The 21,864-nt window shown below is 35.4% G+C and overlaps 3 protein-coding genes across 9 annotated transcripts; all 3 read left to right on the forward strand.

The window, feature by feature from the left end:
• Positions 1-603: 603 nt before the first annotated feature.
• lark (RNA-binding protein lark) lies at positions 604-12,380 on the forward strand. Of its 7 annotated transcripts, XR_016293092.1 has the most exons (8): positions 606-825; positions 2,515-2,686; positions 2,829-3,374; positions 3,603-3,729; positions 3,857-3,959; positions 4,610-4,695; positions 5,357-5,404; positions 6,137-7,231. XR_016293092.1 is itself a non-coding variant. In XM_089593278.1 (7 exons), exons 2-7 carry the CDS (start codon positions 2,543-2,545, stop codon positions 9,783-9,785), a joined length of 1,047 nt encoding a protein of 348 aa, XP_089449404.1. In that variant the 5' UTR covers positions 604-825; positions 2,515-2,542; the 3' UTR covers positions 9,786-10,421. The 7 variants fall into 7 exon arrangements, 5 of the variants coding, with proteins under 5 accessions (XP_089449404.1, XP_089449403.1, XP_014204570.1 ...); XM_089593278.1 differs by lacking the exons at positions 4,610-4,695; positions 6,137-7,231 and adding an exon at positions 9,686-10,421 and having other exon boundaries at positions 604-825; positions 3,603-3,708; XR_016293091.1 differs by lacking the exons at positions 4,610-4,695; positions 5,357-5,404; positions 6,137-7,231 and adding exons at positions 11,741-12,030; positions 12,326-12,380 and having other exon boundaries at positions 605-825.
• Positions 12,381-12,888: 508 nt separating this feature from the next.
• Positions 12,889-16,011, forward strand: Adk2 (Adenosine kinase 2). Its single transcript, XM_014349088.3, has 5 exons — positions 12,889-13,153; positions 13,929-14,136; positions 14,366-14,647; positions 14,732-15,140; positions 15,218-16,011. The coding sequence occupies exons 1-5, from the start codon at positions 13,137-13,139 to the stop codon at positions 15,346-15,348; spliced, it is 1,047 nt and encodes a 348-aa protein (XP_014204574.1). The 5' UTR covers positions 12,889-13,136; the 3' UTR covers positions 15,349-16,011.
• Positions 16,012-16,526: 515 nt separating this feature from the next.
• On the forward strand, positions 16,527-20,976 carry Rich (guanine nucleotide exchange factor subunit Rich). Its single transcript, XM_089593254.1, has 2 exons — positions 16,527-16,709; positions 16,782-20,976. The coding sequence occupies exon 2, from the start codon at positions 16,860-16,862 to the stop codon at positions 19,845-19,847; it is 2,988 nt and encodes a 995-aa protein (XP_089449380.1). The 5' UTR covers positions 16,527-16,709; positions 16,782-16,859; the 3' UTR covers positions 19,848-20,976.
• Positions 20,977-21,864: the final 888 nt, after the last annotated feature.

Consider the following 21,864-nt stretch of genomic DNA (forward strand, 5'->3'; position numbering starts at 1 on the left):
AATGTAGATCAGCGCCATCTATTGATATTTTTCTTCTCAACTTTTTTCAAAAAGTCGGCCCCAAACCAAATTTTTTTGCCTCACCATACCGCGACGCAATGATTGCGTCTTTACATTTTACATACCGTACGGATGGCGTGATGGCAGAGTTTGCGAAATAAGAATATATTTGTTTGTATTTGAAGTTGGCAGGAAAGAACTAGCCGCCACGGATTTTTACGGACGTCAAACGCGTGCGGACGGAGTCGGATATAATGTGGTCGGACGCGTCTATGTGGCCGCGGCCTAAATGGCGGCTATCCACACCCTCAACTTGATCCACTGTACGAATGTCCTGAATGACATTTATAAGAAATCTTCAGACAAAATGTTTACTGGGAGAAGTACATTTTCAAGTTCATTAGTTTCGTAGTGCAAACATAAAGCACAATAGTAACTGCATCACAACTACAAATAAAAATTTGTTGCAAGTATACTTCGGATGATAAAGACTTTTGAATACCCTCGCTTATGCCCGCGAGCTCTGCAACAAAAGAGGGGGGCAAAAGAGAGCGTGCACTCATGAAAGGGGGGAGCCGAACGTCGGTCGTCCTCGTTCGTCGTCGTTCGGCTCGGCTAGTCGGTTTGCAGTTGCTGTTGCACACTGTGAAACCGTTGTCTGCACCGTCTCAGCCGCGCGACGAGCTTCGGGGTCCCCTCTCTCTCTCTCTCTCCGTGGACGCCATCTTTTTTTCCTCGCGTGGCAGTAGCATCACCTAAACCCTAGTTTAGAGCCGAGAACGCGTCGGTGCCGTGGACTACTCGTCGAAGTTTACGTGCGTCTAGGTAAGTCATTCAATTCGTTGATTTAGTGGAAATTGTTACTATCCGGATAAATAAATGTCGCGCTCAGCGTTTGCGGTGTATGTGGGTGTGCGAATGATCACGGGGGTGGTATTCCGTAAATATTTCTTCACCGCGTAGTTACGGAATACCGCTCCTGACGATGCGTATATATGTGTATACGATAATGCGGCGTGCATCGCGAGAGAAAAGGCCAAAGCGTAGCGTGATGTGCGTGCTGCCTGGGCGGCTATCTCACCTTGAAAAGGAGTTGTGACTTGCGCTATTCGTGCAAGTAATGTAACTCGACACTCGGTTATTTTTTTTTGCAGGTACTCCACGAAATACAGTGTGTATTCGAGCTTCACTTATTTTCTCGCTATTTACTCTTTGTGCGTGTGTGGGTGCGTTTTCTCAATCGATTTTATTTTTTCCGTAGATGTCACGGTTTCATGTTCCAAGAGCTTTGAGATCACCAGCGGGTTACATAATAACTTGCTGGGGCCGAAGGTTTTTTTTTTTTTTTTTTTCCATCATTTCGCGGTACCTTTTGCCTTACCCTTCCACACATGTATACCTATAACGGTGTGCGACAGTCGAGTGCGCTCGGGCTCGTGTAGGGTTTCATGTTCTATACGGCTCGAACCAACCAACCGCGAACGCTAGCCAGTTTCTCCTTGCTCCTGTACATTATATTATTTTTGTTATTCTTCGTTTTTTGTTTTGAAATGAATTATTGGGTCACCCTTGTAGCATTGAACAATGTCATGCCTTGTATAGCCTACTATGAATGCTGAGCTTTAAAAACGTAAGGTCGAATAGAACTCTACAAATGCGCATCGAATTATTCGTTATGCCACCATTGTGGTTATGAGTCTGCGAAGTAATAAACACTGAAGGTCTAACAAGCAGTCGTTATACTTGTGTCCTGGGTACTGGAACCTCATTAACTCTAAACATGATTACATTTCGTTTTTACCACCCAGTGGGGGCTCGGGAAGCCCCGGGCGTCCTTTCATCTCGATTCTTTTATCACGGAAACACAAGAGAAGCGGAGCCGAGGAGGAGAGAGAGAAGCCGGTCATTGAAGCGCCATCTTTTCTCGAAAGGCCGCTTTGCCCTTCCCGTCTCTGCCGCTCGCATCCAACTACTCGCACGATCCCATTTGCCGTATCAATATACTAATTGCCTGCTCTAACTATTCGAACGAGATCCCTAGCTTCAAGATATATATATTATCGACATGAAATAAAGGGGTGGTACAACCTCGGCAGTGGGTTGAAGTTTTCGGAGTCGAGCTCGGACTCCGGTTCTCTGTTGTTCGTATCTTGCGTTACCACGCGGTCACGCCAATCATCACGGTTTATTTACACGAATATATATTTCGTACTTGAACAAGAGATCGTCAATTAGGGTGTGTGTGTAAGTTTGCTTAAATGTGTGATGGGGCGAGCGTCTCAGCGAACGCAATAATTTCCGGAGGGGAGGCTTTGCAAAAGACAAGAAGGAGCAGTCGCATGTGCGCAGTGTGTTTCTTCGTTGGCGATCGATTTTTTCCTATAGTGCTGGTTTTGGTCTTATTGCGCCCTCCTTTGCCGCATCAACGTTGTTGTAACACATATTATACACTGGCATGTATTTGTGTACAAATATGCTAATTGTACGTTACGATTTTTTTTTTTGTGTTTGCAGTGTCAGAAGATATCCATAAGCGTTGAAGATGCCGGGATTCAGTAGCGTCGGCACGTTCAAGATCTTCATCGGCAATCTCGCCGACAAGACCTCCAACACCGACATCAAGCCCCTATTCGAGAAGTACGGCAAAGTTGTCGAGTGCGACGTTGTTAAGAACTATGGTTTTGTGGTGAGTATCGGTTTTTGCTACATTGCACTTTTTAAATTGTTTTCTGATAAAGTTTCGACTATTTAAAAGTAGGTGAATTGTGTTCCCAAACTCATCTGGACCGAAAATCTTACACATCGACTAATTAATTTTTACTTTTCAGCACATGGAAAATGAAGAGGCTGGTAGGAACGCCATCCAGAACCTGAATGGTTACATGGTGCACGGGCAGCCCATCAAGTGTGAGGCTGCCAAGAGTCGAAAAGGCCCCAACACTCCCACAACTAAGATCTTTGTGGGCAATCTAACTGACAACACCAAGGCGCCTCAGGTGCGCGAACTTTTCGCCAAGTTTGGTACCGTGGTTGAGTGCGATATCGTACGTAACTACGGTTTCGTCCATTTGGAAGCCACTGGAGACGTTAACGAGGCAATTAAGGAGCTCAATGGACAAATGGTCGATGGCCAACCAATGAAGGTCCAAATCTCGACAAGCCGCGTCAGGCAGAGGCCCGGAATGGGAGATCCTGAGCAGTGCTATAGGTGTGGTCGTGGTGGTCACTGGTCTAAGGAGTGCCCCAAGGGAGGTATGGGTGGAGGTCCTGAAAGAAACGGCTTCAGGGAGAGAATGTTTGGCCGTGATCCATACCCACCACCACCTCCACCACCCTTCCTTCGTGACCGTCTAATGGGTGGAGCGCGCTTTGGAGTAAGCATTAAAAGCACCCTACTCGATTAACCCTTTTGTACTCTCACGGTATATTTTTGCACTCGTTATTTATTAAAGCCTTTGGCCGAGTAAACTTAATATCTGCTGCTGGTCAAATATTGAGTTGAAATTTTTTATTCATGCGGTGTTAGTGAGAAAAGTACGAAAGGGTTAATCGGTTGATATTTCTAATCTCCAAACTGAATAACCTAATTATTGTTGAAAAAGAGTTATCCTCCGTTCCAGGATTACGATAACTATTACGATCGCCGTGGATTCGATGACACTAGAGATTTGTATGAGAGGAGATTCACAGGAATGACAGGAATGTCTGGTAATGCACCAAAGTTTTCTGGTACAAATAATTATTTTTAGCCGATAAATTTTCAAATAATTGTCCATTATGAGTATTTCATTGTTTTGTTTGTTTTCATGATTTAAAAAAAAAAAAAAAAAAAAAAAAAAAAAAAAAAAATACACAGCTGGCATGGGCTCTATGCGTGACACCGGGTTCTCTCGTGGCCAGGATTATAACATGTTTAGCCGGCGGTCACCTCCACCGGCCGGTACCAATGGTCGATTCAGGTGAGTTCACCAAATTTAATCCTCAACATCTCTTTTCCGTCTGTCCCTCGAAAGCTACCACCCGCTCCTCCCTTTGCTGTCGATTATTTTACCTCCAGTTATCCAAAATATCGTTTTGATATTTCGTACATTTACATCCGGCTTAACATTGTGAAATACGTTTTAGGCTGGATTAACAGTTCATGCGATTTTTTTTGTGGGGCTGGATTTTTATTTAACTCAATATGCCTAAAACCAAAGCATTTATCTTTGTCTGTTAAATGACTCATTTCCATGACTGACTTTCATTCTGCACTCCTAATCTGTATTATTGTATCTCATCTAAATAGTAAAAAAATTCATTAATGCTATTATTATTTTAATCCTCTTAGATAATCCTTATGTGCCAAAGTATATGGCAATGGAATTTCTCGGTACGGTGTGGTTTTCTATATTACAGGAGGAAAAAAAAAAAAATTAGACTTTAGTGTTTCTTTGTAGTACTTGCCTACTCTATAAACACATCTTGCAACATAGAGGAATAAGAAAAATGAATTATTTTCGGCTGGAATGTCCTTGTATACACCAAAATCTTTTAGACAAAGCATAAACTATTGTAAAGGCATGCTAAATGACAATACCTGGACATCCTTGTACGTTCTAAATTTCAGTGCACTCCCGGTTCCATACCGAGCATATCCGTGAACACGAGCAACCTTAAGATACAGTACTGCGACGGCATTCAAGTTATAAAAGAGTAAGTCCCTGTAATTTTTGTTGCATATGATTTAGCTCCTTATTCTTTTAACGCGTTATCGTTCGGATTCGTCTGTCTTTTCTACCTGGAAAAAAAGTTTTCTACTTTATTTAGGGACGCGATAAGTAGGCTCTCTTGTTCCACGGCATTAAGTTATTGAATCAAAATAAAAGTGCAAAAAAATAGTGTTGCAAATGTGCTAAGTAATTTTATTGGCTGGAAATCTTCGAAATTCGACATTACAAAAATGTTTGCTGCAGTAAACTATTATATAGATTCTTATACAAATATTGTAAAAACAAATTAATTGATGACACATCTATCTTTTAATGCTCATGATACACGTTTTGCTATTTTTCTCGAGAGTTTTTTCGTTTAAATACATAGAATTGTTATTACAGTTGTTTTTTCATGAATGATCATTTTCAAAGTGATGATTCTATGGCAGAAATTTTTTAATCGCATGGATTTTAAATCCAGCCAAAAATTTTCTGCCTTTTGCAACGAGTACACATTATCAAAATTTCTAACGTTTTTGCACAATAAAACGATGAGAAAAACTTCACAAAGTTAAGTCTTGGACAAGAGAGTTAAGTAAACTCTTGTGGAAAAACGTTTGGTTATACATAGAATCGATAATTTTTACAATATGATGTTATAGTAAAGGCATGTACGAGGACTTCAGTCGAGATTCATTTGAAGAGAGTAGGTAAGTAGCAAAAAATAAAGTACCACACCAGTCCGATGATAATTCTATTGTTTTTAATTCCGAAAAAACTTGCGATTTCCTGATATCGTTGTCCTTTCTTTTACCTCGCTTGCAATATCACTTCATCAGCTTCAAATCATGTACATATTCAAATTATTTATCACTCTCTTTTCATGATGCACATTAAAAAAAAAAAAAAAAAAAAAAAAAGGTTATGAAGGGTTAAAACTTTATAATGCACGTATGGTTTAAGATTAAGTGAGGTAAATGAGAGGTAACATGCCTTCCTTGCTCGTTTTTCTAGTCATTCAAATTCCCTATTTATCATTTATTAACTTATGAATTTAGGTTTTCATACAGATATTGATCACAAAATTAATTCGATTGTACAGAAAATTAATCCACTCTACATCTTATTACACCCGTAAAATTACATTTTATCAAACGTTTGATATTTTGTGACAAAGTGACGCTTCAACTCATTTTATTCAATTAGTTCGTTTTCATCATCTGAAATCTGTTATTCATCAACTTAAAGACACGACAAGCTTATCACTTTCTCTCAAAGCAGCAAACGCAACTGTACATGCAATCAAATTACTTCAATGTCTAATAGTTAAAAAAAAAAAAAAAAAGTAAAAATATAAGAGAAACTATCAAATAAAAAAATGAACGACCGTTTATTTCGATCTCGTGTGACTGACGTGGAAAAACCTTGATTCTGCTTGCCAGACCGGGATTACGAGGGCCATCGCCGTCGCGCCGGTACCAACCTTACTAAAGCCGCCGCCGCCGCCCGCAATCAATCTCTACGTCGTCTCTCAACCCCGATTGTCGTCTGCGTCGTCGCGCAAGCTTTGCCGCCGCCGCTGCTGTCGCCGCCCCGCCTCCGTCCGGGAATTAACTCTCGGCTCGGGTCTGTGTCGGTCTGTGTGATGCCGTGGCCGCCGCAATCATTATTATTATTATTATTATTATTACTACAACTATCATCATTATTAGCATACATAAAAATAATAAGTAAACAAACAAACAAAATTTATTATCACCACAGAATAGCTTCTATTATTAATATTAATAATAATGATGATGATGATGATAATTATTATCCAAATATAAAACTTCTTTTAAGAAAAAATATGGAAATTACTTTTTTTCATCACTAATTTTGTAAATATATAACAAAGCACATGAGTAAGGAAAGTAAATAATATTACTTTAATATCATACGCCGCTGACTCTTAAGAGCAGGAAGCCTCGGGACCGAGAAAATGTGTATGCCTCTTGGCGTCGACGCTTACGCCGACCAGATTGTATAACTCGTGGTCTTCGTCGTCGTTCTGTTGTCTCTGTTGTTTGTCTCAATATTAATAATGAAAATTAAACACCACGAACACCTTTTGAATTTACCACGATATATTCTAATGATTACTGTCCGATTCAACGCGAAAGCCTGTTGGCTTACGAATAGTCATTATATATACATACACTTGTCTAGGTATATAATTATGATCAATCTTTGTGTAATCATTGTACTATTAACGTAATGAAAGGATTGGTTGAAGATGAACGATTTAAGAATGGTATAATACAGATAAGAGATGGCAGAGAGGTTGTGGCTTTACATTAAAAATCTGTTCTTGATACTTTTGCATCTCCTACTTGGTGTGTATGAATGCATAGTAGCAAGTTGTCTTGTTCATTATTTTCATTCAACTAAATATGAACGAGAATAATGAACAAAACAACATGCTTCTGGGCATAAACTTTGCACTAAAAAGTTATGACTGTCTATGAATTATCGTTTAGTTACTTTTTTTTTTTTTTTTTTTTAATGAGACAATCTTACCGTCAAAAACAGACATTACTTATATTCTGCGTTTTAATAGGCAACGATGTTTATATAAAACATACGGATTACATAGATGTATGATAAACATTGTAATAGTTTAGGTGTGTACTTGTAATGACAAAATTGAAAATCAAATTAACAACAGAATTCTTCGAGATTATTAAATAGATCGAAATAATTTTGCAGTTTACGACGTTGTGAACATTAAGTGCGTCGGTAAATGTTTTATCACGAAAACTCAAATTCTATCACATCCTGACATGAATGAACTGATTGCACATGACGTCGTGACCTTTGAAATCAATGCTCATTAGTATCTCAAAATTAGTTAAAGGTCTGTTGCTAATTTTATTGTCAATAATTTTTAGTATCCTATTGTTCTACTCGGCTATATGTTTTTCGCCCGAGGAGTAAAAAATAAATTTAGAATTTCATAATAGCGTTTTTTTGGGGTCCGAGAATATATGTTCGTGAATAAGAGTATATAGAAAAATTTGACAAATGAATTCATAGTTGGTAAATGATCATGGAATTAAGTATGTGATAAAGTTAATTAATTAATAATAAAAGAATAAAAAGCTAACAAAGATTTCACGATTCTTTTTTTCAAGTCGTTAATTATTTTAATGCTATTTAACTTGTGTCACGTGCATAATCATAAAATCTGTAGAATTATAATAAGAATTAATTTCGTTATTTCATGAAATAATAATTAGTTTTCTCTATCATACACTCAATTCCATTATCTTTCACAATCTAACTATGAATTCATTTATCAAAATTTTTTGTATGCTCTTACTTATGGACATATACTCTTGGACAGCCAAAATACGCTCTTTAAAAATTCTAAATTGATTTTTTTACTTCTTGGGCGAAAAAATTTGATTTTTTATTTTATGCTGTTTAACTTGCGTCGCGCGTATAATCGTTTTTTATATAAATACATTTACAACAATTATATATGACGATTAATATCTCTCTCCCCAAATGATAGAACAAATTATGAAATGAACTAATAAAAAATTTGTGTACACAATATGTATGTAATACTTGTGAACTCCACAGTAACAAACCGAAACGTAATTGTTTTTTTTTTTTTTTTCTTTTATCACACTCACGCTCCTCACGTCCACTGGATAAGCAATAATATCAAAGTCACTCGGTCCTAATCCTCATCCAAAAACCATTCTTAAATCCTCTCATCTTATGCACCTGTTCCTTCCCCAACGGAGGAAAAGTCCGCACTAAATAACTGTGTACGAAGAGTCTAATGTAATATCATGAATAAAGACATAAATAGAAGAGAGGAACCACATTTTGGTCGGCCGCGTATTTCCACTGGCTTCCTGCGTTACTCGCGTCTGTCCGCGGAAACACGCCTTTCACAACGACGGAAGAAGCAAAGAAAATAAAAGCCCATTCATCTGTCCTAAATGAATCCTTACTAACTTTTTTCACTTTGCGCCTGTTTACTTACATTTTTAGTTAAGCCTCATTAACACCGAGAATCTCATACATTAATCGAATCAAACTATTGATTAAGTTAAATATTCAGTTTTACTTTCTCTCCCAATTTAAACTTAAAAAACTACTTTACTGACAAACCTCTTGTCTTCCAAACTGCACTTGGCAGTCATTAATTCTGTAACTGTAATTAGAAGAAAAAACTTGTGGATTAAACCAACAACGAAGATATTACATTGCATTGGGGAGAGGTTTTTTGGTTTCTTTTTGGCATATTTTTAAGGATATGAAAAGGCTCATGGAGTCTTGAAACACGTGTAGCGAATAATACATGTACTTATTTGCACGTAGTGTTTAATAGGTGTATCTTAGATAGTTTCTCGTAGGAGGTGGCTTGCACTGGGTGTACTTTAAAAAAGCGTATTTTGCGATCGCAATGTTCTCTTTATACATCATAGAGTACAAAACCACTTTTTGCTTTAATCATTATAATGATACGCGGTATGATATAGTCCTCTAAGACGTCGCGTTGTAGAAATAAATCTTGTCTCATGTTTTGTCGGTAAATAAAGATAATTTCACCCAAAAAATCAGTAAGCTTCGTTTCCTTCGGACCCCTTATTTTTCAGTCTTCTTTTTCTAAGCGATTTTTTCTTTGACCACACGTTATTGTTTTACTAGAGACATTTTTTGTTTATAGAGTAGTGTTTTAGTACCAGAATTTCAAACAATAGTTTTTCGAAGCTTTTACATACACTTGTGACGTTAATGTTTTCTTCATTAGGTTTTTTAAAAATTGTCTCGTTTCAACATAAAATCTGTTAATTTCGAATGTTTTTTATTAAATTGAAAAGAAATGCAGGAATGAAAATTTCCGTCGATGCTTTGTTAGATGATAAATTTGATGCTTTTTTTTCTGATTGTTATAAAAAAACCGTTCGTTTTGTGTGACTCATGTTTTTCAGAACGATGGGTACTGCGGACAACATGGGTTCGCGCGGTGTAGCGTACGGCGCGAATAAGCCGCTTGTCTCATATCCTGGTGTGGATTACAAATCGTATTGAGCGCTAAAGAACGTTGACGAATAAATAAAATCACTACGTCTCGGCAAAGCGCAAACACATGCACACGTGAAAGAGTAAGAGAGCGAAAGTCAATCGTGTGAGCTGAACATATAATTACTTATATTATGAAAAACATCAGTACCTTAAGAATTTGTCAGAACATTTTTTTTCCAAATTTTTTCTAACACTTTTTTTTTTTTTTTTTTTTTTTTTAATCATTAACAATGTGGCCATTATTAATTTATTTATTTTTTATTCATAAGTATATTTTGGTCATTATTTAGGTATCTTCGCTTGTAACTTTTTCTATATCTGTAAGAAAATTTTGTAGTTGACTTATCTACTCTGACAAGTATATTATTTTGTAAATATACATTGAGTTCTAAATATGTAATTTTGTAGAACAGGCAGGTGAAACTGTAAAATGATGCATTTTCTTGTAATTTTTTTTATAAATTAATTTAATTAAACTTCATTAAAGGTTTCCATGAATGATGTATTTGTTGATATGATTGACAGAAGATCTTCAATGACAGTTTCCTCATAGAGGTCTTAAAAAAAAAAATTGTGAATTTAAAATTTTTTTATACACACAAGTTAATTTGTCACTTGATTAAAGTGCAGGTTGTAAATTTTTATCAGTGGTTTTTTTGCTTTATCTCCATCCCATTAAAAAAAAAAATATTTTCTTATTAAAATGACTATGTTTTTTTATTTAATAATTTTTCAACTTGAAGATTTCATAGTCGTTTTGATTGTTGAAATTAAATTAAACCTTATTCCAATATTTTAGTACATCAAGCTTTGTTTTTAAAATTCCGTGGATTAATTAATTCCTATATTTTTTAATCCGATACAAAATTTTAACAACAATTTTTACTTGCTGACAAAATGATTATTCCTTATATTTTTTAAGATTGTACATAAATGACATTACTTTCATTGGCATTATTATTTTTGGTTTATTTTTTGTTTATTGCGTATTCATTCATCATCAATTAAAAACCTTCATTTATTAAATACAAAAATTTAGGATCGCCCAATAGCGTTGGACGCGCCGTAATCGAACCGAAAAACATATATAAATACATAATGTTCGCAAAACTCGTGACACGTCTTTCAGCGACTAATGCAATTTATCACGTGCGTGGATCGCCGAATGTCAAATAATAGACGAAATGATCTGTATTCAAGACGTGTGTCCCGTCGCATGTTGCGTCACGCACGTCGATTGTGTGCGTAATAAGTACTCACGTAGAAAAGAAAAATTGTACAAAAAAAAAAAAAAAAATTATAATGACACACATCTCGCCGTCGCTGAACTTGGTTGTTGTCGTCGTCGGCTCAAGTATACACACCTCCGCAAGTTGAATGAAAAGAGGGCCGGCCGACCCTCTCGAAGACGAGACTAATATACATACGTCGTGCGAGCTCCCTATGGCCGGAGCTAGCCTTTGTCTAATCGTCGTCGCTTATATGGTTTGTTGCTGGACGGTTTCGACCATTTCCCGATGACGGCCACTTGGCGGAATGTCGCGAAGAAAGATAATCACTATTACAGATGCAAATATATATATATATATTAATATATTATTACTTGTACTTTAATATTACATTTTATTGCATGCGCACCATTGGTGTACAAGTATCGTGTATTTGTTGATTTTTTTTTTTTTTTTTTTTCTCCCAACCTGAACGTGAATTAACAATTATTTTTATCAAAAAACCCTGGGACCCTGTAATGATTGTCCAGGCTGGAAGTTTAAAGTTATGTTTTATTAACACAAAAAAATTTTGATTAAGTGATACTTGTATCTCAATGCACAGTTAATTAGCAGTGTCTAACTTGCGCGTGAATCTTACTCAATTAACAGTCTAATGACACCTTCATTTTGAAAAACGGATTGCAGCATGTAATTAAAACAATATGTGTATGTGTGTCTATGATTGTATAGGAACAATCAGAATAATCTACAGAACTGGAACAAGCAGTACAACTGGAGCAACCACAAGACTGGCTGATGTTCTTCCTCTTCCCCCCTCAGAAAATGATGTACATTGATTTGCAATGATGGAAGACAATTTTTGACGTTATAGATTTTTACTGCAGAGGAAGTGATCAAGTCATGATGGTTGGTTTTCACAGGTCCATCTTGTAAGAAGCAAGCAATATTTTCTGAAACTAAAATTTGTGAACAGGCAGATTGTAATGGATGTTAACACACGCCGTTGTCTCTTTTCAAAGGCAAGTCAATAGCAAAGAAAGGGGTTTTTTTTTCTTATTGGGTTAAAAATGACATCACATTGTACATTGATCCTAATTTTTTTATACTTTCCGCGAGTCTTGATAACATTTTGAGACCTAGTATGTACTTGGATTTGTAAGTTATTGTTATTCAATTTATTTTATATTGAAGCGTTATTGTTTATTTTTTACAAGTTTTGATATAGAAACGAATTTTTTAACGAATTTTATTAATGAAAAAAGAAGCATCCATTAACATCTAATTTTAATAAATAACTGTTATTACCCGTTATAGGCCTTTTGGCAGTGTAGAGCACGCATCAGCTCAACGATGTTCTACACTATCCAGCATCAGAGTGAGTAGCAAAAAAAAAAAAAAAAAAAAAAAAAAAAAAAAAAAAAAAAAAAAAAAAAAAAAAAAAAAAAAAAAAAAAAAAAAAAAAAAAAGATTTTAATGCAAAAAGAAAATATGATTATTTTAAATAAAGAACATGATTTTTTTAATACATTAAACTTTAATTTATTAACCCATAAAAAAATCCCATCCTCTTAAATTATGAACATTTATTCCTATTTTTTTGTAACTACTTATAGAACAAGTTCTAATCGATCGCTTAAAGACTTGTTTTACAATAACATTTATGATAATTAAACTAAAAAAGTTACTTTTCAAATAACCGTATGAAAAAAAAAAAAAAAAAAAAAAAAGATATAAACAATGTCTACAATTTTATGACAACTAAATATAATATTCGATTTCATAGTAGGTATGAGTATTCTTCATCATCAGACGGGAACGATGATGCATAAATGTGCACAATAGCGGAGGAGGAGGAGGAAATGAAACTTGTTCCTCAATGAGGAATAAAGAACCTGATATTCTCTTATTAGGAGTGCAGCAAATCTCGAAACTCTGCATGCGTGGAGGCTCTTATCAAATTTTCTTCTTGGGGGGGAAGTGAAGTATACTATACTTACACTCTTGGTATTCTCGTGCGGCTCAGTTAGCGCGTGGTTGCAAAAAGAAATAGTTACTGAATAAGTAATTATCACACCACCAACTTGTTTTTCCGCAAAAAAAGGACAAAACAGTACTGTATCGAGATATGGCCAAGGAGCTAAGGTACGATATTTTTGTGTTTGTTTTTTTTTCGGCGTACTTTACACGTGCGTTCTATTCGGAGCAGAAGCTTGTAGGTGTCACGTTTCGGAGCAGCCACGATTAGGTTAGGTTCGCGTTTGCCTCAATTTCCGAATGGCTCGTTATTGCCAAATTTCAAGTTTATTCATTGAATGTTTTGTCAAATGTTGTAAAACGTACAGTTTATCGACATCAGAAATTATGTAACATTCTGAAATTGAAAAATAGGTTTTTTGTTTTACGTTGTACCACGATCTTCAATGTTTTTGTACTTTTCGATTGATCTTGTGTTTGATAAAAACATCAGCAATCATTGCAGAATAAAGTAACATTTTTGTTTAATTACTGGTGGTTTTGTGCAACCGCAAAATTGATGTATAGCTCCAATATTTATTACGATCGTATTGCGTTAGAGTTACAACAGAATCTGTTATGCAACTTTTAATGTACCCAATTGTCCAGAGATAAGGATATATTTTTTCGTGTTAAAATTTTTTTCTACCTGATCACAAAATTCAAGGCATTTGGTTATGAAATATTTTATTAAATTTTTCTGTTTGTTTACTTTTTTATTCATGTACGACCGATGTACGCCAAACACAAGTATATCAACGTTTTTACTTTGTAGAATATTTATGTCTCTAGCTTCGTGTTATTTTTAAACTAGAAAATCATCAAAGCAGCTTAGCTGCTTCTGCTCCGAATATGTGTTTTATTCAAAAAATTGTTTTGGATGAAATATTAAAATAAATTCCAGAGAAGGGCTTGTGCTAGGAATCGGTAATCCGCTCCTCGATATCTCCGCGGTGGTGGACGAAGATTTTCTCAAAAAATATGACCTCAAAGCCAACGATGCCATCCTCGCCAGTGATAAGCACAAATCCCTCTATGACGAGCTCATTGAGAAGTACAATGCCGAGTTCATTGCGGGGGGAGCTGTACAGAATACCATGCGTGTTTCACAAGTAAAATGCGTTCTTTTTGTTTGTATATCCTCTTATAGATCCCTATATACTAGCAATTTTTTATATCTTTAAGTAAAAGCTATAGATGCAAATCGAGATGTAAACAAGTGATAAATTGCATGCACTGTGTTTGAGCAAATATAGATGCTACATTTTTTTTTTTTTTTTTTTTTTCATAGTAAATAAATAAACCTGGAATGATAAAAATGTAAGAAATTTTATCTCGCAGTGGTTTTTGGAGAAATCTAAGGTAGCTGTTTATATGGGTTGTGTTGGCAAAGACAAGTACTCCAAAATATTGGAGGAGAAAGCAAAGGAAAATGACCTAAACGTCAGGTATCAGTATACTGATAAGGAACCAACAGGAACTTGTGCTGTTCTTATCACAAACGGTGGAAAATGCCGATCGCTTTGTGCAAACCTGGCAGCAGCAAACTGCTTTTCTTTATCTCATATAGAAGAGGCGGAAAATAAGAAATACATTGAAAATGCACATTTTTATTATGTATCTGTAAGTGTGATTTTTTTTTTATTAAAATTTCATTTTAGTTGAGTAAGAATTTTCAAAATTTGGATTCATAATCCTATACTCCAGGGATTTTTCTTGACAGTAAGTCCGGAAACGATTCAAGCTGTAGCTCAGCATGCATTTGAAAACAACAAAGTTTTTCTCATGAATTTAAGTGCTCCATTCTTGTGTGAATTTTACAAGAAGCCTATGAGTGCTGCTCTGCCTTATGTTGATGTTTTGTTTGGCAATGAGACCGAGGCTGAGGCTTTCTCCAAAGCTTTCAATCTGGAAAGTACAGATATAAAAGAAATTGCTCTAAAAATTGCAAGCATGGAGAAAATTAATAATAATAAAAAAAGAATCGTCATTATAACGCAAGGCTCTAGTCCTGTTTTGTTAGCCAAAGATGGCAATATAACACAGTACCCTGTTACTAAACTGCCAGAAGAAAAAGTCATTGATACAAATGGTGCTGGTGATGCATTTGTTGGAGGTTTGTTTATTGAATTTTTGAAAATAGATTTCGGCACATTGTTTATTAGATAGATTACACATTTTAATCATTCACAGGTTTCTTATCTCAGTATATTCAAGACCAAGACTTGGACGTTTGCATCAAATGTGGAATTTGGGCTGCTTCACAGATCATACAGCGATCTGGATGTACTTATGAAGGAAAGCCGGACTTTCCTGCATTATGACAAGGCCTTTTGTTGTAAATACTAGATGAAAAACTGTACTTAAAGATATTATGACATCTTTTGGGTTGTGGTTGTTTTAAGCAAAACAGCAGTGTTAATAGCAATCATGTAAAATATTGTCAAACAATAAGCATTCACGAAAAAGCACTTTGGTGCTCTTATAAATATTAATAACTTTATAGTTTGCATACAAATCGCACAAAATTACATAATACTTTGCTTTATGCTGAAAAAAAAAATTGAAAGTAAAATAAAAATTTTCTGTACAACAATTTTATTTCATTTTGCATAACTGAAAAATTTAATAAAATAAGATTTTTATGATTAAAAAATTTTTTTTATAAAAATGCTTATACAAAGTTACTGAGGTAAGGCCTAAAAAAAACTATTTTTTGAAAAATTTCTTTTACAAGTGACTAAAAAAAAAAAAAAAAAAGCGTAAATTATAATGCTGTTAATTAACTGTTGCAGTCAATATTAGATAGTTTGAAGAAGCGAGTAGGAAAACGGTAAATTATTTATTTAAAAATCTAAAGTATCTATCCGCACAAAAGTATAAAGTACGAGCAATTATATATTTTATATGTACAAGCGAGTAATTTTAATTATTGTTGAATTTATCCAGTCAATAGATAGCAAAAAATTCCTATGTACATTATACGAGCTTATACAATACACATTGATGTTGAAAAAAAACCAAAATCGTAAAAGTTTATTTAATAAACCAAATTATTATTGCCATTAACCACACACACACATGTGTACATAGAAATATTTATACATATAATATATGTACATTCACCCTCCCACGCGTTCGTTCGGTCGTTTGTTTTGTACTCCTTGTCGCTTGCGTGGCATTTCGTGCACATTATTATACTTATTTGCAAAATTATATTTTTTTATCGCAAAGTAAGTAAATCATGAGCGAAAGTCTACCGCTTGAAGTTTTTTAAAATTCCAAGTGACAACTTATTGGACTGATGACCGGTAATTTAATGAACATTTAAACATACCCTATAACGTAATTACCCATACCATGATCAAGGTTCAAATTAATCAAATGAGGTCGTGTATCATACACGGTGTATGTGGCTGTGCTACTTTCCAATCCCACTTGCACGTGCACATACATATATGCACACATACATGGTCAATTCAGGTTTCGGAGCAGTCGGAGCTTTCCCTGTCGTCTGCATGCTTTCTTTTGTATTTTTTTTCTACTCTCGTACAATTTTTGTCAACATGTTGTCAACCTCACGACTCAACATAATTTTCTAATAGGAGTATAGGTAGTATGCCGTTGCAATATCAGAAGAGATGATGATTATTCGCGAATGATTTAAGGTTATTCTCCAACGCCCGTATGTATTATAAGTCATGATTATTTGTTATAACTTTGCTCGATTTTTTAATAAATATCTACTTCATTTCAGGGGGATAAGTTCATCAATCCGTGGAGGAAGACGAATGCCCACCTGACAGTTGACAAATGGTAGATCATCGCCGTCAGTATGTTCTTTCCGATCGGCTGGCCGCGAGTGCTCAATGTCTCGGAACCGGATAAGATCTGCTCTGTCAAGTGTAACCGCGATCGTGGCCTCTTTGGTGTCTTGTACGCCGATGCGGTCAGTATCTGGTGCTGCAAGCCATGTGTGCCCATAGTGTTCTTGAGGCGGAGCCAAGAATGCATTCAAAAGCATGGAGAGAACACTATGCTGGAATGGAGACTGGACTCGAGTATGATAGTTATCGGGACAAACGACAGTTATCTGTTGTTTTACAAAGTGTTGGATCAGTCGAGCGATACCAGGAGTCCTTACGAACTCAAAGACTCACCTGTCAATAGTCTCAAAAGGGACAGCGCCGAACTGTTCATTAAGGAGGCCATACCGTTGATAGCTCTGAAATTTGATAAAAGCGTATGGATCGACGGGGGTATAAATTCACTTGTGTGTATCAGTGATGAGCTAATGGTGTCAACCAAGTCTAGTTTTATAGTCAGACAAAAGTGGGATGGGACGCAGAATAGGGATTACACCCTAGACTTGAGGAGGATACCGTTTGCCAATGACCAGCAGATATCTACCGTTGCTATACCACTGACAGCTAAAAACACATATGTCACTGATATAGACTACTCACCGCTGATCGGAGGATTTGCTGTTGTTTTTAATTGTGGCAAGGCTGCATTCTTGACTGCACAGTCATTGAAGTTTGACCCGAATCAAGTTCAAGGTGTATGGGCACGGGATATCGATGATGCGACCTGTGCAGCTATCAATGACAAGTATAGGTTGATTGTGTTTGGTAGGAAAAATTCACAGGCTGCTGTTTTGTGCGTCGATGAGACCACAGGATCATTAGAAGTGTCGCACAATCTTGTTTTATCCACCAAAGATTACCCAGGTATTCCTGGATCGGTTTCATCTTTAAGGTGGACACCGGACAGTTGTGCCGTTGCGCTAGCATGGTCCAGTGGTGGTGTTTCAGTATGGAGTACTTTTGGAGCACTTTTGTTGTGCACTCTGAAATGGGATTATGGTCTAAATGTAGATCCTATGAGAGCAAACCCATTTCACGTGATATCCATGGAATGGTCAGCAGAAGGTTATCAGCTGTGGATGCTGAAAGATTCTGACTTGATGAATAAGGAAAAGCAGACACACAACAAGTATCACAAACAAGTAAGATCAATAGTACAATGGGAATTTGTAAAGAGTCCGCTTACAGTTAATCCTTGCATGTCTCACAATTCACACATATATCTGCAAGGTGAAGATCGTTTGTATATTAATTTAGGGCATAAGATTTTTTCTACCAACTTGAAAGCACATTACTCTGATGAGTATAGAGCTGATGGATTTTGTCATGTACTGTCTGGAACAAAACAGTGGCTCGTTGTCCCCATTCCAAATGCATACACCAGTTGCAACTGGCCGATCAGATTCACTGCTATTGACGAGGAAGGGCAGAGTATAGCTGTAGCAGGTAAGACTGGATTGGCGCATTACTCAATGTTGTCTAGAAAGTGGAAACTGTTTGGCAACGAGTATCAAGAAAAAGACTTTATTGTTACTGGAGGTCTATTATGGTATCGTGGCTATTTGATAACCAGTAGTTACTCTATTCCTGAAAATGAAGATGAAATAAGACTGTACCCTAGAGATGTGCGTTTAGATAATAATTTTGTAAGGTCCATTAAAATGCCATCTCAGGTTTTACTATTGAATATTTTGAAGAATTTACTCTTAGTATTTTGTGCTAATTCTCAGATAAGAATATACAATATGAGCCAGAAAAAGGAAAAGGTTGGCAGCTGGCTTGATGTAACAATGATTCAGACAATTGACATCAAGAGTCTCTGTCCCCTGCCAGCTTGTGTTGTTAGTGCTAGCTTGACGTTGATACGAACAGAAATAACAGATGACAATATGAAGCCAGAAACACTTTTGTTGAACGTTTCAGGAAAACTTCTAATGGTGCAAAAGGATAATTGGCTCGAAAATGCCGATGCATCATTCACACCTGCTGCACCAACTGTCCTAGCGTCATGTGTTGAAAACTTATGGATACCTTGTGAATTCAAAAAAGAAAAGCCTCATTTGACAGAAGCTATATGGCTTTTCTGTGGTTCTCACGGCATGAGAGTGTGGCTGCCTTTATTTCCTAAAAGCCATCAAGATAAGGTTCATACATTCATGAGCAAAAGAATCATGCTCCCGTTTTATTTGAAAATTTATCCGCTCACCATTCTGTTTGAAGATGCGATCCTGCTTGGTGCTGAAAATGACACTGTCCTCTACACATCCGACACCAGTTCCCCATTTATTTTACCCTTTAGTATATTGGAGTTCACTAGTCAGGTTTACCTACACCAAATACTGCGCCAGTTGATTCAACGAAACCTGGGCTATCACGCATGGGAAATCGCTAGATCGTGCTCGACGTTGCCTTATTTTTCTCATTCGCTTGAATTGCTCTTACACGAAGTATTGGAGGAAGAGGCAACAAGCAAGGAACCACTGCCTGATGCTCAGTTGCCATCAGTGGTGGAATTTATCCAAGAATTCCCTGGTTTTTGGACTAGAGCTGTTGTCCAATGTGCCAGAAAAACTGAAATTGCCCTGTGGCCGTATCTGTTTTCGGTAGTGGGCCCCCCAAAAAAGTTATTGGAAACATGCTTGAACCATCAGGAATTGGAGACTGCGTCAAGTTATCTTTTAATCTTGCAGAATTTAGAGGCGTCATCAGTAAGTAAACAGTATGCGACTTTGATTTTAAATGCTGCCCTCGAACAAAGGAAATGGGAATTGTCTAGAGATTTGGTGCGCTTTCTTAGAACGATTGATCCGACTGACGCTGAATTAATGAAGACTTCTCACTTGGTGAATTCTAAAAAGTCTACTCAAAACTGCATACTACCTTCTCAATTAGACAATGGTACGGCGTCGATGCCGAGAACTGTGCAATCTTCAAATAAGGATAAAAATCAAAAGTAATTAAGTCTAAGTTTAGTGTTAAGAATAGCAAATTAATTTTTTAACAGAAAAATTTACTAGGAATAAAATATAGTTGAGTAATGTTTGCACGGAAAATTTTTGTAAATCAAAGCAAATTTTACTTGACTATCCGGTCGAGATTTTTATACAAAGTTTTGCTCAAAAGGCAAAAATTTATTGTGTACAGATTTGTAAACTAATACCGCTTACAACGAAAGATTTATAAAAAATGATATGTTATCAGAATATAGTTACGAATGATTCTTAGTTTAACAATTCAATATTTTTTTAAATGAAAGCATTTATTTTTAACGGGGTTACAGAGTATAATTTCTTTGAAAAACTTTTGTAATCGTTTACTACGAGTTGAACCAAAGAGTTTCTTTGAAAAAGAAATTAAAAATAAGTGTTTTGATGGAAAAAAATTATTGTATTTACTGCATAAGCAATGCCAAATATGTATTATATAGGGTTAAATAATACTACGTAAAAGGGGCTTAAATTTTTTATTTATTTAATAAAATGATTTCTAATTACGCAACATGATATGTGTCTCGTTGGTTAAAAAGATTTATTTAAAATATGAATTGAAGTAAATCGTTTTATTGTACGCGTAAACAATTCACGGTGCCAATCTACATTATTATTGAAAAAAATTAGTTCAACATCTTTCCATACAACCATAAAAATAAAAATTCTCTTTAAATCCAATTTTTGTGATAATTGAAAAATTTTTAGACGAACTCTTGTATAAAATAATTGTTTTGTCACTCGTCTATCATTGCTGTAATCATCGTTCGAAAATAAAAATAAATCATAGCAATGAAATTACTAATGTAATAATTGCGATTTCTAACAAGTTTTGTACGCGATCATTCGAGTGCTCTAGCAATGATTAAAAGTTTCATTGATCTTTGAACAACATAAGCTTGATGCCTTTGTACAATTTTTTCAATAGATTTTTCACAGCTTTGAAGTGCGGCATTTGTCTGATATCTTGAATTTCATGCACATTTGCAGTCAAGAGTTTGAAGATCTTTAATAAAGATAATGTGATCGATTATCCTTAGTAGTGGGATTTTATAATTTAATCGAAATAAGCTGACTTATTAACATTTATTTTTTATGCTTGTCTCAATAATAATAATAATAATAATAATAATAATAATAATAATAATATAAATAATATACTATATCATCTTACTTTATTTTTCATCCCCAATATGAATGTGATTTATTTTAGGTACTCAAGTATTTTACGTTTCATATTGCAATAGTAACGTGAAAATGTAAAATTTTTTTATAAAAAAATATGTTTTATACACAGGATAGCATTGATTACTCGTAAATTTATTTCCTTTCAATCCTAAAAATATATATTGAAATTCACCAATTAAATTAAAAAAAAGAAAATTGTTTGACTATTGTTCATCACGATGTACGATTTAAAGATGAACTAGATGAAACTATTTGAATATTTTGCTACACTAAAATCAATTACCAATTACAATTCTCTAATATTTCATAAGCAGCAGAATTTTTCAAAACACCGATTTTTGCGAGCCAAAATTCGCAACAACATAAAAAAAAAAAAAAAAATTCCTTGGAATAAGAAAAAAGTTCAGAAAAAAATAAAATAAAAATAAAAGCATTTTTCCTAATGATTACTAATCAATATACCTAATGAATATACTTATTTAGACAGTGAAAAGGTAAAGTTTAGGCTTTGGGCCAGAAATATCCGGTGTACATAATGATTGCACTATTTTATTATTAAATAGTGTCCAGTAAGCACCCCGAGTCATGTGGTGATTGGCGCTTGTGTTATAGATTGATGTTTTATTACTGAATAGTGAGGCCTGTAAGCGCCTCAGGTCATTGGGTTATAGGCGCTAATGTTATTAATTAAAAATTTTTTAATTTTCGCGCGTTGCGGTTACTTGTTCAACCAATTAAGCCCTCCCTACAATAACGCAACTCTCTTCTCAAATTTACACCGCTCCTCTGAACCGACACT

This window comes from Copidosoma floridanum, unplaced genomic scaffold (genome assembly GCF_036245765.1).
Source record: "Copidosoma floridanum isolate Cflo_tuat_1 unplaced genomic scaffold, Cflo_Japanese_pri ptg000019l, whole genome shotgun sequence".
In the NCBI taxonomy this organism is placed as follows: domain Eukaryota; kingdom Metazoa; phylum Arthropoda; class Insecta; order Hymenoptera; family Encyrtidae; genus Copidosoma; species Copidosoma floridanum.

Bases quoted from the DNA above. Each gene is read 5' to 3' on its own strand.
- lark (XM_089593277.1), top strand. From the start codon at position 2,543: ATGCCGGGATTCAGTAGCGTCGGCACGTTCAAGATCTTCATCGGCAAT. The intron at 3,960-5,356 runs GTGAGTTCACCA...ATGATGTTATAG, and splicing joins GGTACCAATGGTCGATTCAG to TAAAGGCATGTACGAGGACT. The intron at 5,405-9,685 runs GTAAGTAGCAAA...CATGTTTTTCAG, and splicing joins GATTCATTTGAAGAGAGTAG to AACGATGGGTACTGCGGACA.
- Adk2 (XM_014349088.3), top strand. The intron at 14,137-14,365 runs GTAAAATGCGTT...TTTATCTCGCAG, and splicing joins ATACCATGCGTGTTTCACAA to TGGTTTTTGGAGAAATCTAA. The intron at 14,648-14,731 runs GTAAGTGTGATT...CCTATACTCCAG, and splicing joins CACATTTTTATTATGTATCT to GGATTTTTCTTGACAGTAAG.
- Rich (XM_089593254.1), top strand. From the start codon at position 16,860: ATGTTCTTTCCGATCGGCTGGCCGCGAGTGCTCAATGTCTCGGAACCG.